Source organism: Haematobia irritans, chromosome 4 (genome assembly GCF_050003625.1).
Source record: "Haematobia irritans isolate KBUSLIRL chromosome 4, ASM5000362v1, whole genome shotgun sequence".
Taxonomy (NCBI): domain Eukaryota; kingdom Metazoa; phylum Arthropoda; class Insecta; order Diptera; family Muscidae; genus Haematobia; species Haematobia irritans.
The window spans coordinates 65,474,866-65,495,209 of NC_134400.1; the positions used below are offsets into that span (position 1 = coordinate 65,474,866).

A 20,344-nucleotide genomic window follows, 5' to 3' on the forward strand; every position below is an offset into this window, starting at 1 on the left:
GAAGCACTAGGCTAAAGTCAACATAGACAATGTGACAGGAGCAAAATATTTTATTCCCCACCACTGCGTTCTACGACCTGAAAGCAGCACCACTAAACTCCGAGTTGTATTCGATGCTTCAACAAAAACATCATCTGGAAAGTCACTGAACGATGTTTTGCATACCGGCCCAACACTACAGAATGATCTGTTTGCTATTCTGCTACGCTTCAGATTGCCACGTTTCGTGTTTACCACAGACATAGAAAAAATGTTTCGTCAAATAATGATACATCCTAAAGACAGACCATATCAGATTATCCTGTGGCGAAACAATACTACCGAACCTATCAACTACTTCACATTAAATACCGTTACATACGGAACCCGACCAGTCCCCTATCTGGCAATTAGATGCTTGAAAGAAATAAGCCGGGAAAACAAGATGAATTTTCCTTTAGCTGTCAGTTTTATGGAAAAGAACTTCTATGTGGATGATGGCCTGGGCGGAGCAGACAGCTTGAATACAGCTTTGGAAATCCAGCGCCAACTGCAACAAGTCATGGCGCGATACGGATTTAGTTTACGAAAATGGAGTGCCAATCATATCCAGCTGCTTCATAACATTCCGGAGTGCGACCAAGAAGTTAGCCTTGACTTCACCACAGAGGACACCAATTATACCAAAACTTTGGGATTGGCCTGGTTACCCAAAGCTGACCAACTTAAAGTAAAGGTCAACCTAGCGCCAATCAGGTCAGTGACCTAAAGGACGGTCACTTCAGATCTTGCACGTATTTTCGACCCCTAGGTTTGCTATCTCCTGTAGTCGTCAGGGCGAAACTATTTGTCCAAGAACTGTGGAATATATCTCTCATGGGATGAAGCTGTACCTTCAGAATTCGACTATCGATGGCGAAACTTTAGAGATAACCTCAAGTCACTTGAAACCTTTCCCGTTCATCGACATGTCTATAAGGGACATATTTCTCAAAACACTCAACTTCACATCTTCAGCGACGCATCAGAAAAGGCATACGGAGAGCAGTATACATTAGAACAATCTTACCGTATAAAATTATACTTGTAAACCTCCTTTGTGCGAAATCCCGAGTAGCACCCCTTAAACAACAAACGCTTCCAAGGCTAGAATTGTGCGCTGCACAGCTGTGAGCTAACTTTGCGGTTAAAGTCAAGCGCAAGTTAGACATGATGACAGTACCCACGTACTATTGGACTAATTCCACAATAGTCTTAAATTGGATCAACTCAAGATCATCCTCCTTTCACACCTTTGTCGCTAATCGTATTGTGTCAATTCAAGACAACACGACTCCTGAACAATGGAGACACATTAGTTCTAAGGATAACCCAGCAGATATCATATCTAGGGGAATAGACCCACATCAGTTACCACAAACAACTCAATGGATGCACGGACCATTCTTTCTTCACGGAGACGAGAAACATTGGCCTCCTGCGTTTCTTCCCTCTCCTGATTTGATTATCACTAAACGAAAGCAGAACCTCCACAACCTAATGTTGGCCGTTGATGCAGAAAACTTCTTGTACAGAATAAACCACAGGAATTCATTTAAGTGTGTAAATATAACCATAGCGATAGGCGGTAGGCGAAACATTTTTGCCGCAACGGCAAATACAATAAGCTTGACGGCGAATAATTCCATTTTTCACGTTTCCTAGCGTTTTTGTTGTCAATACAGCACGCTTTGAAAATATTAAACAATAAAGTTGAATAAAAACATACAATGGCTTGTTATTTGTTGAGTTATTTCAAGAAAAAATAATCTACACGTGTCCAGGCAACAGCAATTCCTAGTGGTGAGTTAAAAAAAATTGATAAGCGATGGCAACACTATACCAGTTTTCGCCAAGGAGTTAGAATAAGTTTTAATTTAGCGACACGCCGCTAGCCGTCACGGTATTCCGTCGCGGATTTTGGGCTTCCCATAAGAAATACACGTAAATAAGTGTTCGCCTACCGCCTATCGCTATGGTTATATTTACACACTAAGACACTCCAACGAATCGTTGTTTATGTTCTGAGATTTATTAAAAATTCCAAAACCCGTATAAAATTATACTTGTAAACCTCCTTTATGCGAAGCTAGTTCAACAACAATTCTATACAATATATTTTGTTTCCATAATTCCATTGTCTATAAATGAATTTCCTTAACTGAATTAAGCAATTAACGTTTTTACTTTAAAAGTATCTAATGATTAATTTGAATTTATTTATATATGGCAACCCTTTATCCAATTGACCTAACTATGAAGTAAAAGCTTTCACTCAATCGGATAAGGGACCACCATTTTAACCAACTTTCCAATTGAATTTCGCTGAATTGTATCTCTAAAGATGGCTTGAGTTAATGAAGCTTCACTTGTGCTACAGCAACTCAAGCGGTAAGGAGCTGAAACCTCATCAATAAAATCATTTTGTATGCCATATTCAAACGAAACCATTTTGCCTTTTTCTTTATTACTTTGAAAATTACCATATATTTTTTACGATTGTGGGAGTTTTCAAATATACTTACAGTCCACTTCTGCAGATATCCCACAATTGTACATGGTCCTTCTGAACCTTCAAAGAACTGGAGAAAAATCTTAAAATTTGGAAAAATTTTGAAAAATTTGGATCACGTTCGAATAACCAATTTACGTAACATGTCATTGAAAAAAGGCAATATGGAAAAAAGGTACGTAAATTTTATTTGATTTGTGAACGGCTAGATATGAGTGTTAAAAGAAACTGAAGCTTCTGTGCTTGATTACAAAAATTAATCGGATATTGATATACGTCAAAGTGGTGAATTTTTCTTGGTCAGACCAAAGCTTTATATCAGTGGTTTCTTTGCTGTATTGAGGGGCTTTTCGTGGGTGCTTGCACAAAGTCCATAATTTTAATGTAATGTCTTCACGAGACGCTTAAAAGAGAAATGCTTTTCACGAAAGCACAACCTTTTTTATATTAACATAAAAACCATATCTTATGCTTCACGAGCATTTCAGTTGTTATAATTTTTGTTATCATGCTTCACGAGCATATCCCAGTTTAACAAACTAATACCATTAATAACGATTGAAAAATTACACTCCCAACAATTTAATTAGAAGACTACTGATACACATCGAAAAAAAAATCTCTTTCCTTAACATATGATTTAGAGGTGTGCGCGTGAGGGATTTTTCACGCACGCTCACAAATTCAAAATGTCATTCACGCACGATCACGCACGCCTTTTTTAGAATTGCTCACGCTCACGAATGAATTCGTAACATTCACGCACGATCACGCACGCCCGTTTATGAATTGCTCACACTCACGCACGCTCACGAATGAATTCGTAATATTCACGCACGATCACGCACGCCCGTTTTTGAATTGCTCACACTCACGCACGCTCACGAATGAATTCGTAACATTCACGCACGAAGGTTTTTATTGATTCACGCTCACGCACGTTCACGAACCAAAATCCTGCAAAGATAAACACTCACGATTGCAGAATAGTGACTACCGCACGCTCACGACGGGAAATATCAACTCACGAACAACAAACTTATTCACGCACACTCACGATTCGAAAAAACTACTCACGCACGTTCACGAACAATGAAACGTACTTCCACACACCCACGATTCATAAAAAATTATTCACTCACGCTCACGATGTAAAATGCAACTCACGCACGTTCACGACATACGAAACTTACTCACGCACACTCACGATTCATAAAAACTATTCACGCACGCTCACGATGTAAAATGCAACTCACGCACATTCACGATTCATAAAAACTATTCACGCACGCTCACGATGTAAAATCAACTCACGCTCGTTCACGACTATTATACTTACAAAACAAACGAAAAAATGTAATTCACGAATGAGTACGAACTTAAAAACTTACTCACTCTTGCTTGTGATACAAATGAGCTACCCACACAAATTCGCCAAAATATTTCTAATTACAAATCTGAAGTTGAAAACGTACTCAATTAAAAAATGAACAGATACAATTAACATTTTAATCAAATCAAAATATAAACTCAATTAAAATTTGAATTGATTTTGCCCGAAAAACTTAATTAATTTTTAATTGAGGCAATCAATGATTTATAGTGTTATTGTTTACTTATTTTACTTTTTATTATATTATAATTACATATATTATAATTATACTATATGGAATTATTTTTTCAGATCTAAGCCAAATTTAATGAACCAATGAAACCAATTATTTCCGAAAATTGTTAATTTTATATTTGGAAGTATGTTTTCAATTTAAAAATGTAAAAATGTTCAATCATTATCTTATTTGGCTTTATTATTTATTTTGATTAACAAGTTAATTTTATAAGTTAATTAATTAATTGATTACGTTTTCAATTCCAATCAACTTTTCAATTGGAAATATTTTACTGATATTTTTTCGTGTAAAGAAAAAATCCAACTATAATATAATCAGAAAGCACATAAGAAAGTGTAAACTCTTGTAAAGTTACCATAAATTATTTCATCGAAGAAACCAATAATTAAAAATAAATAAACAATACAATAAATAATTATTGCCTCAATTAAAAAATTAAGTTTCGACCACAACCAATTAAGTAATTCATTGAAAGTGCCGGAAGAAATCAATTATTGTTTAATCAAATAAGGCTTCTAGTTTCTTATTAATTCTGTGATTGATATCTAATCTGTGGCAATATCTAAAAATAAAATGCTGCTTATGTTTAAAAATGTAGTCAAAGATCATATAATACATGAAATTATAATACTACATGAAACAATTGACTTCGTTATAAAGAATAGCGATAGATACGGCTTTTTTTTTTGCTGCAGAAAATGTCTTGAATGCATAGAAAACTATCTTTCGTCCGAATGGTTGTCCTCGATATATCTAGCAAGTAAACCATGCCCAACATTACGTTAAATTGTGTATGTTGTTGCATTCTCCCTAAATCATACCATTCAAAACAGATCATATTACTAGTGCGGTTTAAATGGGAGCTATATATAACTACACGCTCACAAAAAATCGCTTCTGTAACATATACTCCCAAACATATTTTGCTTCAAGCATATACATTTTTGGGTATTGCCCAAACATTTATATGTTTGATCCCTTCCAATATATAATATGTTTGAAAGCATATTGGTCTAAACAATATATGTTTGGGTAGTCTAAGTTCCACACATTTTGTATTTTTGCATTCAAATTCAATAATGTTGTCTTCCAAAAAACAATATGTTATTATGTGAACATATAATATGTTTGGAAGCATTTTGCACCCAAATATATTATATGCTTAAAAAAAATTCTCCCAAACAATATTGTGCTGAAAATTTTATTTATTTATTTATATATTTACAATCATAATGAATTATGAAAATAAACAGGTAATATAGGTGCTAGCAACATAGGTTTTCGACCTGAATGCTCAAAATTTTGTTTCTGCCCAATTGTATATTCCCCCACATCTTTCTCACTTCCACGAGATTTTTTAATTCTTAACACCTTTTTCTGTAATACAAACATTGTAGAAGAAATTATTCAATTGTATGATTTTTTTTATTTTAATTTTACCTTTTGCCGGACGGGGATTCGAACAGCGGACCACACAGTTTGTAAGGATCAAGGAAATAGCTGATCAATTGCCCAAGGAAAAATAAAATGTTAATTTTGTAATAACAAGCAACAACCACCAACTTAATTCAATATCGCTCCCTGTTAAATAGCGCTCCAAGCTACTAAACACATATATGTTTATAGGCTATTTCTAAATTAATATATGTTTGCATCCAAGCATATTATATTTACAAACATTTTATGTCCCAAACATAATATGTTCTAACATATTAACATATATGTCCCAAACATGTTATGCTAGTTTATGAACATTATATGCTTGCACTCAAAAATATTGTGTTTAAAAATTTGTGTTCCAAACATATAATGTGTATAGCCAAACATATGAAAAACAGTCTTTTTCATCCGTGTAAGGACCCATGTGGAAATTTGCTCTTCCGGAAGCCAAATATGGGGGCTCATTTGTAATACCATCCACCTACATAAATAACAACTATTTATACCAAGTTTTATATCGATAGCTTGTTTCGTTCGGAAATTAGGTTTCAACATGCGGACCGGCATCGCTAGATCGAGTTTCACCACGACCCAGAATATTATTCTGTATGAGAGCAGTATTTCAATGTGTTACAACCGGAATGACGACGTCAGTTATACCCCAACACATTATTCAGAATTTTTCGATATAAAAATGAAAGCACTATCGATACTGGACATTTTGCTTAATATGCGTCATATATTTCAAATAGTTCATTGAGTACACTATGTTCATAGGATTTAAAATTTAACCCCATGAAACTACATACATGTTAAAAATTTTCGTAAAATATACTTGAGTAAATCTTACTTTTTAAAGCTAATTATTAAAAAATAAATTTTAGCTGCGAAACATGAATAATGAAAATGTTGTTTTTAATGAATTTTTCGTGAATGTGAGTTTCTTCGTGAACGTGAATTGTCTCGTGAGAGTGAATTTTTCGTGAACGTGAATTTTCTCGTGAGAGTGAATTTTTCGTGAACGTGAATTTTTTCGTGAACGTGAATGTCATCGTGAGTGTGAAGTTTTCGTGAATGTGAATTTCTTCGTGAACGTCAATTTCTTCGTGAACGTGAATTTTGTCGTGAGCGTGAATTTTTCGTGAATGTGAATTTTTTCGTGAACGTGAATTTTGTCGTGATTTTGAAAAAAATTTACTCACGCACATTCACGAACAGAATTTGATGTTCACGCACGATCACGCACGACACATTTTTGTTCAGTCCCATTCACGCACATTCACGTGATTTTGTCAAAATTTCATTCACGAATCACGTAACTCACGCGTGAATCACGCGTGTCACGAAAACTTCGTGTCACGCGCACACCTCTAATATGATTATTTCTCTTATCTTCTAATAATTGTCATTCGGCAAGAAGTAAAAGAGACCTTTTACTTGCTATGCGAATCTCTCTTTTCCAAATACCTACGATAAAGCAATAACTACCATTAAGTTTCTACCATTAATGCATCCCGCAACCATCTGCACAAAAAGCAAGGCAAAACTGCAAGAGCATTAAGCTAGTGCAGTGCTAACAGTGCCTGCAATAATCTTCACCAAATACTCTGCCACAAGCTCCAGGCGAAATCAAATAAAGGAATGTCATCCTCTTTATTACTTATTTATTCTTCGTCGAGAAACCCCTCTCATACTTCACTCAATAGCTTTACCTTGATCATCCATCTTTCCCACACCTAGTCTGTTGTCTACAGCTGTTTAAAGAGCGCTTAGTGAATGCATTGCCAAATAAAAACATCTCACTTACATATGCAAGCAGATCTTCCACACCAGCAGTGAACAACATTTGATGTGGTCAGTCATTCCTCTTTTAATCAATGTTATGCTGTCGAGTAGTCGGATGACTAAACAGAGAAGAATAAAAATTAAATGCTTTGTAAAGACCTAACAAACAAGAAAGTGTGAATAGAAGTGATATTAGGTGAAAATATTCTTTACAAAAAAGAAAAACAATAAAAAATTAAATTAGAGGCGAAGACGAGGATGAACATTTTTTAATTTTCCGGCGACGCGGAATATTTGCTTGAGTTATTTTAATTTAGTTTGGCGTTCTAAGACTAAAGGTATGATTCAATTGCTTTAAATGTTTGAATAACTCATTTGTCGTACGTCGTACCTATTTAAAAACAAAATATATTAATTTTAAAGGCAGCATTGGTGGCGTTTTATTATTATTCCATTACCTCACTTAACGGAGGGCATTTACATTTGGTACATAACCAATTCTTCAATATTCAGTGATGGTAAACAAGAATACAAAAATTCAATAACTGTACATCAGTCATTTTTAGAACAAACACCTAGCCCTAGTGTGGTAGTTGCGGGGAGCAGGTAGGTGGATGTGTGGTATAGAGATAATCTTATTTTGCTCTCAGTTATTTATTTTAAAGGTTGCTTTACCTCATTATCTCATCTCTCGTGCTACATTTAAGTCAATATCGTAATTTGCCTTGCCACTTGTCTCGATAAAACAGGGCAACTTATTTAATTCATGGGTCAAATAGACAAGAGTGCTAATTGCAATTTAGTTGCATCACTGGTGTGAAAACTATAATGTTCGTTATTGAGTACACTGAGGAAGAAAAATATTGTCGGGGGACCAAAGATTTGTTGTCCTTGAAATCCGAGTACAAGGTTTGCTTGTCATAGGAGACGTGTTTCTCTGATTCAGAGCTTTGTTCCTTGCCCAAAAGTCGATAATCGTAATAATGTCAATTTGTCCTTTTAGTTAAGTGATTCGACTTAGAACTGAGTGTTCTTACATGAGAGGAACATTGCTGGACGAAGACCAACTTGGCTATAATAATTCTGATTTTTTCCCAAAATTAATTAATTTCAAAACATTATTTTGAAAAGAGGTTTATTTAACACCCGAGTCTGAATTTATATCCTCACTTCAATACTCTGCTTCTTTGGCTCGGAATCTTGGAACCGGGAGGGTCTTTTTCAGTGTAAAATTTGTAGCACACTTGAAAGGTTTACGTTTCTAATTTAACAGAGAAAAATATCGTTGATCTGTTGTTATAATTATACGGCCGACCTCATAATTGTTGATTAAAATTTTATTGAACTTGTGGAAAATTTTGGGAGCAAACTGTGCATATTTTAATCGAAACAAACAATAAAGACACTGAGATACACTGAAAAGATTTTTGAAGGAAAAGTTCAAAGCTGCAATATTGTTACGTTTCTGTAATTTATGATTCAATTTAAAAAAAAATTGTTTTGTATTGTTTGATGAGACTTTGCTACTCCTTTATAAAAATTTATTTGAAATAAAGAATTATCAAGGAAAAATTATATATTATAAGATCACAATTTTCGTACACATTTATTTCCTTTTTATTTATGCTCGACATCGGGTTTTAATTTATGTATCGAAGATTGAGCCAAAGGGGGCAAGGAAAACGTCACACAGGGAAAGGAAAATATCACCGAAATTTCTCCATTTCAATTTTATTGATTAAACAAGTTTTATAATTGAGACAAAAATCAATCACAAACGATCAATTAATTGATGTTGTTGATATTGGTTCCAGATATTATCATTTCTCTAATTGGAGACATTTCAATTGGAAACTAATTTGATCAATTAATTTCGTGGTTGGAGACAAAAAAAATACGTCTTTTTTTCTCCAATACAAATTACGAACCTTTTTCGAAAATTATTCTGCACTGTGGACATCGAAGGTTTATGAGTTATGAAATAATTTGCTTAGTAGCGAGAGAGAGGGAGAGTGTGAGAGGAAACAGAGAGAGAGTGGAAAGAGATTTGCCAGCAGGTCACTAAAATTTCTGAAACGACACACAAATTTGGAGAACAATACTATTTATTGAGAGCTCTACATCAGTGCATCAAGAATTGTTCCTATACTACGGCCACGATATATACAATACCTCCTGCTAGAATCATATATTAATTTTTGAACATTTGATTTGGCGTAGGCTTAAGGCCTTGGGCTAACTTCGAATTCTTTATCGAATCGAAATTTATATTGAGAACTTGTCGTTGAAACGTTTTCTTGAATTTGCGAAAATTCGGGAAAAATTGTTTTAAGTCGAATTGAAATTTAACTGTTCAAGTTTATCATTGAAAAGTTGTTCTGAGTTTTGCTAAGTTCGTTTCTGCGAAAAATCCAGGGTTGTATAAATATGTGTTTAAAAATGCTCAAAACAAAGATTTCGCATTTATTCCGAGCTAACGTTTTTTAAATGGAGTATAACAGTTTTTCGTGCGAAAACGTGATCTTAGTACTAGGCTTTTGGGAGAAATTATTTAATCGAAATAAAATTTGCCATTGAAAAGTTTAATCAAATTTGGATTTGACGAAGAATCATTTTAAATTGAATTAAAATACAATAATTCATATTTGGCATTGGGAACTCCCCTTATATTCGATCTGCATATACATCTTTGTTTTTAGTGCTAATTTGTTTGGTTAATAAACAGATTTATGGTGTTTGGATTTTAAATTGAAAGTTAATTAAAATTTAACCGTATATCGTTGTTTTGGTCTATATTTCTGAGCAAAAGTTCATTTGTTCTAGAAATATATATCACCAATATTTTTCAATTTTCAATTTTCAATATTTTTCAATTCAAATCTTAATTAAGGTTGAAATAATATCCAAATTTACTGGAGCCTGTGAAAGATTATATTCGCAATTGCGGTGATATAAATTGGAAATTAGTTTGGTGATTGGAAACAGAGAAATATTTTTTCTGTGAGTTGAGTTATCACTCGGAACTTGATTCGTGACACTACCTTGTTTCTGTACCTGCACCCTAAAAAAATCGCTTCTTTAACATATGTTCCAAACATATTTTGCAGGAAGCACATATATAATATTGGATACAGCCGAGACGTTAATATGTTTGTTTTATGTAAACATATTATATGTTTGGAAGAATTTTGAGCCCAAAAATATTATATGCTTGGAAGAATTTTTCCCAAAGACGGTTGTGCTCATTCCCTAACATACTCGTTATTTTCACTTCCACGAAATATTTTAATTCTTGGCACCTTTTTCTGTAATACAAATAATGTTGAAGAAATTATTCATTTTTATAAATTGTTTAAATTTTACCTTTCGCCTGCACGGAGAATCGAACCGAGGACCATACAGTTTGTAAGCCAACACACTATCCACTGGGCTACGTAGCTGTTATGGTCACCAGCAGATAATTATCGTTATAAGTTACATTTATATAGCATAGTTTGCAGCGCCCACGAGCCCATCCAAACATAACATTATTTAACAGAAACATACATTTGTTTGCCACGTGGAGCAGTGGTTAGCATGTCTGCCTTGAATGCAAAGGGTTGCGGGTTCAATCCCTGCTCCGACCGAACACTTTTTTTTTAATTTACACATTTATATTTATACTATATTGGATTTTTATAATGAAACTTCGAAATATGGGTTATTAAAGATTTATAGTCATTAACAATGCTTGATATAAACGAAATTGACTAATTTTTGGATAAAATATTATTTTTTTATTGCAAAAATAACAATTTTGTAACAAAAAACTGTTTTTTGTACAAAACTTTAAAATTTGGAAGGAATTCAAAAACTCTAACAAAAGAAGAACGTGGAGTCGAGTATAAACATACATAAATAATTTTATAATATAAACATAAATTTATTTAGGTTTTTAGGTTTTTTACTAGCATTTAACACCATCGGTCTAAAATGCCTTTTATTTTTCTTTAATAATTCATTTTAAAGAAAATAAACTTTTTATATTGTTTTAGCTGCAAAACTCGAACTTAATGCCCGATTTTATATTTGAAGGTGTCCGTCAACACCTCTTGGACTACTTATTAATAAAGAGGAACTAAACTTTATTTTTATACATTTTACTGTGTAATTTTTCACTATTTCCTCCTTATTTCATTTTACTGTCCCAACTCTAAAAAGAGTACAGTGCCCTTTCGTTATTTTTATGAAGACCCCTGATTTCTTTTAATGAACCAAGAAAAAAATTGTGCCCATAATGCCAAAATGATAAACAAAACACATGTCCACACATACATAAAATGCTGCTCTCAAGGCGAAAACACATGCTTTTTTTTCAAATGTCTATTCTCTTGGTTCCGAATGTCCATTCTCTTTATTCAAATTAAATAATATTTAGACTTAAGCATATCAAATCTTTGGCCTTATCATAAAACAGTTTTCCGAAACAACATACCAGCGGTTTCACAGAAATTGTTCTCTTTTGATTCTTTCGCTGTATTATGTTGATATCTTTCGTCAACTCTCCCGGTTTCCATCTCTATTTCTTTCTCTATACTCTCTCTGTCGCTTTGAATAAAGTACCACAACATATGTATGTTTAGTCGAAATTTGTAAATTTATATATGTTGCATTCACACATATAATTTTTATGAAACATTCATGCCCCAAACATAATATATTCTAACATATTAACATAGATGTCCCAAACATTTAGTGTTTGTTTAGGAACATTACATGTTTGCACTTAAATATATTGTGTTTTAAAATTGTGCCCGAAACACATTTTGTTTATATCGGAACATATGAAAAACATATTTTTCTAAGAGTGTGGGAGAATACATATAATACTCTAAGAGGAAAATAAATCAATTTCCATTTATAGTGTGTTATACATCTTCCGTTGGTTTATCTTGGTTGAATTTTAATAGAATATATTTTGCGCAAATTTAGATTTTCGGTGGGTTTCCTTGCAAAAAAAAATGGCTTCCCAAAAGTTCATTTTTTTCTCAGACCAAGTTGTTACCTTTTGTGCGAATTTTGCTAGCCTGGAGGAGAAGCCCACCAGAGCATCAAGTTTGCAAGTCAAACTTGACGATTTGGAACGTCAATGGCGTCAGCTGGTAAAGATATACGAAGTAGAGATGACTGAAAACCCTGATAGCACAAAAGTTACTCAGGAATCGGTTCATTCTAAGTTTTTGGAGTCCAGTAGGGCATATAAGGAATGCAAGGCCCTAATTCTCGACTTGATACAAGATCAAGAGAACAAGACAAAGGGATCGGCTGTTGACATGAGTATAGAATCCAGAGATCGTGAAGATGCTGGGTTCTTATTGAAGGTACCTCCCTGTGACACCGAGATATTTAGTGGCGGATATGAAAAAATGGCCAAGTTTCCGAGATATGTTCTCGGCCATTTATATCAAACATCCAAGATTATCCCCAGCACAAAAACTTTTTCACCTCAGAGCCAAGACTCGGGGAGAAGCAAGCCAAATTGTCAAGCAATTTTCCTTAACCGACGAAAATTTCAATTTGGCTTGGAATGCTCTAAGCCACCGGTACGAGAACAGGCGAATACTAGTGAATCATCAATTACGTAAGATTTTCGAAATCGAGCGTGTTGTCTCTGAAAAGGGAAAATCATTGCGTAACCTTCAATACACTATAAATAATTGTTTGTCTGCCCTGAAAACTTACAATATTTCAATAATCTCATGGGATCCTTTGTTAGTATATTGGGTGTCTTCCAAACTTCCAGAGGAAACATTGGCGGCTTGGGAGACTTCATTGGATGATCATAAACAAATGCCAACATGGCACCAGTTGGACGACTTTATAACTAGTCGTTTGGGCATGTTGGAATCTATATCGGACATTAGAAAGCCTATAACGGCACCACCGGTTTCCCCGAAAACTCAGAGTTATCATACGAAAGCCGATATAAATTTCAGGTCCTGTAAACTTTGTAAACAAACTCATGTTCTACGGAGCTGTCCGAAATTTAAATCTTTGTCCCATACCGAGAGGAGAAATTTCGTGATGAATAACAACGGGTGTGAGAATTGTCTTTCTTTCTCTCACATCACTCAAAACTGTCAAAGTGACAAAGTGTGCCAGAAGTGTCAACAACCTCATCACACACTTCTTCATTTCGAATCTGTTCACCCTGGGGTTCAAGGTCAGTTGAACCCACAAGCAAATTCGTTTCATGTGGAGACACAGCAAGTAGATCAACCGACCACATCTGCTGCGGCATATAGTATTTCACAAAATGTTCAGAATCATTTTGCGAAATCAGGCGAGAAAACGGTTTTACCCACGGCTCTAGTTGACATCGATCAACACGGAAGTAGGTTTACTATCAGGGTTTTCATTGATCAAGGTTCTCAGGAATCGTTTATCTCCTCTAGAATTATTAATAGATTTTCTATTCCAACTAAGAAATCGTTGACGACTATTTCTGGCCTGGGTGGAACTATCTTAGAAAATTCGTCAAGAATTTGTCACCTTACGTTGAAATCTCGAAAATCATGTTTCTCACATTCTGCGGATGTTATAGTCATTTCCAGTCTGAACCAATTAATGCCTTCGACCCTTACTTATATATCCAATTGGGCTGAGTTGAGTCGGTTAGATTTGGCTGATCCAAAATTTTCGAAACCGGCGCAAATTGATATGTTACTTGGGAGTGACATTTTACCTTATATCTTGAAGTCTGGAATTCAGAAAAATGTTTCCGGAAATTTATTGGCCCAGGAAACAGAATTCGGGTGGATAGTTAGTGGTAAACCAGCATGTCGCACAGTAGAAACATTTGCTTCTTGGGTAACCTCTCCTGATACACTGAATGAAGAACTTAAACGGTTTTGGGAGATAGAAAATGTGATGTCTGAAACAACTCTTTCCGAGGAAGACAAATGGTGTGAAGAGTTTTACAAAAGGACTGTAAATCGTCGGTCTGATGGCAAATATGTCGTCAGATTACCATTCAAGCAGAATACACCATCGAACATGGTGCTTGGATCATCACGCAAAGCCGCCCTGGGTCAATTTTTGAGGATGGAAAAAACTCTAAACAAATCTCCTGAACTAGAACAAGAATATCACAAAGCTCTTTCGGAGTATGTACAACTAGGTCATATGACACTTACAAATCATATGGAAATAAATCGAGGTTCACAAGTCTTGTCATTTTATCTGCCACATCATGCAGTGGTTAAACCAGATAGAACATCAACCAAAGTACGAGTTGTTTTTAATGCTTCGAAGAAAACCACATCTGGATTTTCTCTAAATGATGTTCTATATACCGGTCCTGCGAAACAAAACGGTTTAATGAATGTCATATTGAAGTGGCGGTTTTTTAAATACGTTTTTAATGGCGATATCCAGAAAATGTATCGTCAGATCTGGGTTCATGACGATGATCAACAGTATCAAAGAATTCTGTTTCGCCCTTCACCATCTGAGCAAGTTCAAGACTTTTGCTTAAAAACAGTAACGTTTGGTGTCAATTGCGCGCCATATTTGGCAATTAGAACTCTGCCCCAACTAAGTGAGGATGCAAAAGAAACTCATCCAACGGCGTCAGTCATATTGCAGAATCAAATATACGTCGATGATGTTCTATCTGGAGCTCATTCTTTAATGGAAACCAAATCAAATCTTCTGGAACTTATTGATTTGTTAAATTCTGGCGGGTTTCCACTAAAGAAAATAACTGCAAATCACTCTCAAATTTTAGAAAATTTGCCCCCGGAGGATCTTCTTGATGAAGATTTCTTAAAGATAGAGGATGCTAGTGAGACCAAGACATTAGGTATTAAATGGAACGCAATGTCGGACCTCTTCTTTTACAATGTCGCGAAGATTGATAAACCCTCTTCGCCCATAACCAAGCGTAAAATTCTTTCAATTGTTGTAAAGCTTTTTGATCCAGCCGGTTGGTTAGCTCCTATAATAACAGTAGCAAAAGTCTTGATGCAACAACTTTGGATTGATGGTACTGACTGGGATGAAGAAGTCAAACCACAATCATTAGAAAAATGGAATTTGTTTATTTCGAACTTTGATGAAATACGAAATATACGAATTCCTCGCTGGGTCAAATTCACTCCTGATGGTAAATTTCAACTTCATGGATTTTGTGATGCCTCAGGCTTCAGAAGGCTTATTGCGCATGTATTTATATCCGATCGATTTCTCCAGAAAATGTTGTATCCTCGCACTTACTTGTTTCCAAGAGTAAAGTTGCCCCATTGAAAACGATAAGTTTACCCAGATTGGAGTGTGGTGGAGTGTGTGGAGCCGCACTACTTACTAAACTTCTTAAATCCATATGCAAGAATTTGAGTTTGCCCCATAATGAAATGTATCTCTGGTCAGATTCTACTATCACTTTAGCTTGGCTTAGCAAACCACCCTATCACTGGAAAACATTTGTTGCGAATAAAATATCCGAAATTCTTGATAACGTTGGTAATGCTAATTGGAGGCATGTTCCAACCGCTGATAACCCAGCTGATATTGGCACAAGAGGAGCAACAGCAGCAGAACTGGTAGCAAATGATCTTTGGTGGTATGGACCAAGCTGGCTAACGAAAGCCCCAGAACTTTGGCCAAAAACAACTTTGCCAAAGGAATCATCATTGGAGAAGAAAGTTATTTCCCATCATACTCAAATACAATCGGATGATATTCTAGAACGTTTCTCTTCATTTGATCGTGCCTTGCGTGTAATATCTTATATATTTAGATTTATCAGAAAATGTCAGAAACGAATTTTACCAGATATGCTCAAAGACTTTATAACTTCGGATGAAATAAAGTTTGTTAATCGCCGATTGATAATGATTGCTCAGATAACATATTACCCGTCGGAATATCAGTTACTTGAATCCAAGAAAACTATCAACTTGAAAAGCCGTCTACTAACATTAAATCCCTTTCTTGACGAAAATAATTTACTGCGAGTCAATGGACGTTTGGCTAATTCGGATATGAACTATAACGAAAGGCATCCAATAATTCTCCCCGAGAAGTCACGTGTTTGCAAACTTTTCATTGATTTCACACATAAAATCTTGATGCACGCCGAGCATCAAAGTATGCTACGTGCTATACGCCAGGAATTTTATAAAATTCGATTGAAAAGTTCTGTCCGCTAATGCATAAGAAATTGTCGATCCTGTGCCATATATAAGAACCGAATTCGAAATCAAATCATGGCTGCTCTGCCAGTTGAAAGATGCACCTTTTCACTACAATTCACCAACACCGGCATCGACTTCGCTGGCCCATTCGAGCTCAAGACATCGCGGCTACGGAACGCGAAAATTCAGAAAGGTTATGCTGCGATATTCGTCTGTTTGTCGACACGTGCGATTCATTTGGAGGTATGTTCTGACTTGTCGTCCGAAGCTTTCTTAGCTACATTCAGTAGATTTGTAGGCCGAAGAGGTTTCCCAAATAAAGTCTTTTCGGATAATGGAACCAACTTTGTTGGCGCAAATCGCACATTGACTCAGGAATATAAGACTTTTTTACGGTCTTCCGAAAAGGCTTTAGTATCGAAATAAAATCTCCATGGATTTACTTGGACCTTTATACCTCTTCATGCTCCTCACATGGAAGGCTTATGGGAAGCCGGTGTGAAGAGCATGAAAACTCATCTTACGAAAGTTGCGGGTACTTATAAATACACCTTTGAGGAATTTTCCACACTGTTGATTCGGATCTAAAGCGTATTAAATTCTCGTCCGCTTTCTCCGATGAGTGAAGATCCTAACGAACTTGCTCCACTAACACCAGGCCACTTCTTAAGGGGAACTGCATTAACTGCTATTCCCGAAGAAGTTTCTGACAACCTCACCTTAATCAGCCGTTGGCAAAGACTTAAGCTTATCCAAACACACTTTTCCAAGCGCTGGAAAAATGAATATATTAGCGAACTACAACGTCGTTATAAATGGAAATCTGCTCAGAAAAATCTGAAGAAGGATGACTTTCTAATCGTACGGGATGATAATTTGCCGCCGACAGAATGGCGCCTTGGTCGTATAGAAAAAGTTTTCCAAGGAACCGATTCAAATGTACGTGTAGCTGAAGTGCGAACACAGAATGGAGTAATCGTTCGTCCTTTAGTCAAACTATGCATATTACCAAATGTTTAATAGACTTATAACTAGCTTCCGTTCACCGTTCACATATCAAATAAAAGTTTACGTTTCAGCATTGCTTCTAGCTTACCCAAATGTCGTGTCTGCCAAGAAAGACATTTTTTGAAAGACTGCCTAAAATTTTCCAACATGAATGTGGTCGAACGACGAGAGACGGCTAGGAAAAAGAACTTTTGTTTCAACTGTTTGCGTTCCTCACATGCTCGGGACTGGTGTCCATCAAGAAGGTCTTGTACAGCGTTGCCAGAATTGTTTCACCAAAAACCGCTAGATTTGTACAAAAAAATAGCCAAAAAAAGCTAAAAAATGTTAAAAAATAGCTAGAAAAAAAGCTAAATTTTTTTGTATCAAAAGTCACATTTTTGATTGAAACTTAACAAACTTAAAGGCTTTATTTCACTTAAAATGCATATTATTTTAATTGTATTCATTTTATTTCCATTTCTGTGAGACTGTAAGAAAATCTATGTCATATATTTAAAACCCATTCTAACTGTCTTGCAAGTTTATACTGAATAACTTTTATTCGAAAATTTCCCATACAAACCTATTGTCCAATTTTCGTAAATGTAAATCCATTCCATTAATAAATAGCAGATTTGTTTTGATCCTATCACTACGAATTTTTTATGGCATTTTTTTGATGTTAAAAAAAATAATACCACATTCAAAACTTTATTTCCTTAATTATTTCTATGTTAGGTTCCAAAGATTTTGTACACTAATGATTTTGGTATTGTTTCAGAGTCAAATTTGAATTTATTCGTTTTTTTTTTTCAGCTTTTTCTTCATGAGCTATCACAGTGCTTTAAAAACGTGCTAACGACAACTTAAATTTCCAAATTCAGTCTCGACTTTAAGTAGAAATTATTCTGTGTATACGTTTTTAAAATAAAATGTTGAAAAACATCTTCTATTTTTGAACGCTGGTTTGTGGTCAAGATACAAAAACTCCACAAATTTAAAGACTATTTAATTAATTTTAAGAATTTCTTAGAATTGACCCTAGCCTTCTTTCATGAAAAGATACCCATTTTTAAGTTGAATCACTTAACTAGAAGGACAAAACGACTTTATCGGCTTTTGGACAAGGAAAACTGTTTATATAAGAGAAATTCACAAATGCTATTATAACCAAAATTCGCGTTCGTATTTTAAAGACATGAAAACTTTGGCCTCATGACAATATTTTTTTAGTGTACAAAGCAATTCACATCTACTATTTTAATTTAGTAATATAATAATAACTTTAGAATACGTATTAAAATAACATAAAAAGGATAACGAGTCAAATGCTATTATTCCTAATAATTTACTGACAGTTTATATAAGGAATTTGTATGGTAATAGTAGATTTAAAGTTTACGATAACTTTTATGAATACGAGGAAAAAACTTTACAACAAGGTGTATTTGCTGCAAAAATGCCCGCATAATGGCTGGAATAATTATTAAGGCTTCAATTGAGCTTTGAAATATACGGAAAACCTTATTCTGGCAGCAAGACTTAGATAAAAACGAAGTTTTATCCATATTTCAATAGGAACATGTCGAAAATAAAAAAAGCCAAAAATAGCTAAAAGGGTCATGAAAAAAAGCCAGAAAAAAAGCTAAAAGCTAAATGCATTTTTTTCCCGCTAAACGTCTTCAAAAAAAGCCAAATCTAGCGGGAAAAAAGCTAAATTGGCAACGCTGGTCTTGTATTGTCTGCAACGGCTCACATCATACGATGTTACACATGGATAACAACCGGAAATCGACTGCTCGATCAGCCACGAATACAACACAAATCAGACATGCTGACACTAGAAGATCCCCATCCATCAATCGCCCATTAGGGAAAAAGAAAACGGAGAGACGAGGTCGAACGATATATGAAGCGCGACGCAATGGCAAATCAGCCACAGCACCCGATCACCACAAAAAATCTTATGTCAGCGATCGTCTCACCTCCAGGAACAAAACACACGTGTTCCTGCCCACTGCCTTAGTTAAGGTTTTGACACCGCAGGGGCCACAGAAAACTCGATTGATAATTAATTCTGGAGCATCGCAGACAGTTCTCAAAACCGACTTCGTGGAAAGATTACACTTGCCTACAACCAGGAAAGGAAACCGGTATTATTGCACTCTTAACCTCTTGTCCTATCACGATAAATCGGCAAAGGTGCAAATCACCGGAGAAGTGCGAAGCCAGTAGAATACCACCTTCCCAGAAACCACAAATGACAAACGGTTGACAAGTTTATACAATCACTTGACGGATTTAGCTGATCCCCACTTTTACCATCCAACCAACATCGAAATAATGCTAGCCAACGACCAAATTCCAAGGATTCTTAGAGTAGGTTGTTGATGCTAGTGAAGCTAGTTCCAGTGTTGCCAACTCCCCAAGGCCAAAAAGCACCAAAAATATATTATAAATTCTAACATACCACCTTCCACCACAAAATCGAAAATTAAATGCTCTACTAAAAAAAAAAAAAAAAAAACTTCCAAAGATGTTTTATAGAACTTTTGTGAATTGAATTTTAAGAAGTTAAGGTGGGTATTAAGATCGAGTTTAGCTGCTAAAATAGTCATTTTTTCACAATTACTTTTCTTTAATAATTAATTTTAAGGAATACAAACTTTGTGAAAATTTGCTTTTGACTATTCCCCATCAAGTTATAATAAAATTTGCAGCAAATATGCATAATTTTATGCCTTTTTACCGATATAGTTTTCACTTTAGCGGCAAAACTCGAACTTAGTACT

The 20,344-nt window shown here is 35.0% G+C and overlaps 2 protein-coding genes across 2 annotated transcripts; both read left to right on the forward strand.

Moving 5' to 3' along the window:
- The first annotated feature begins 1,188 nt into the window (after positions 1-1,188).
- Positions 1,189-16,577, forward strand: LOC142235501 (uncharacterized). Its single transcript, XM_075306752.1, has 5 exons — positions 1,189-1,547; positions 7,900-7,992; positions 12,452-12,799; positions 12,876-15,532; positions 15,619-16,577. The coding sequence occupies exons 1-5, from the start codon at positions 1,189-1,191 to the stop codon at positions 16,575-16,577; spliced, it is 4,416 nt and encodes a 1,471-aa protein (XP_075162867.1).
- A 57-nt stretch (positions 16,578-16,634) lies between these two features.
- On the forward strand, positions 16,635-16,988 carry LOC142235502 (uncharacterized). Its single transcript, XM_075306754.1, has one exon. It carries the CDS (start codon positions 16,635-16,637, stop codon positions 16,986-16,988), a length of 354 nt encoding a protein of 117 aa, XP_075162869.1.
- Positions 16,989-20,344: the final 3,356 nt, after the last annotated feature.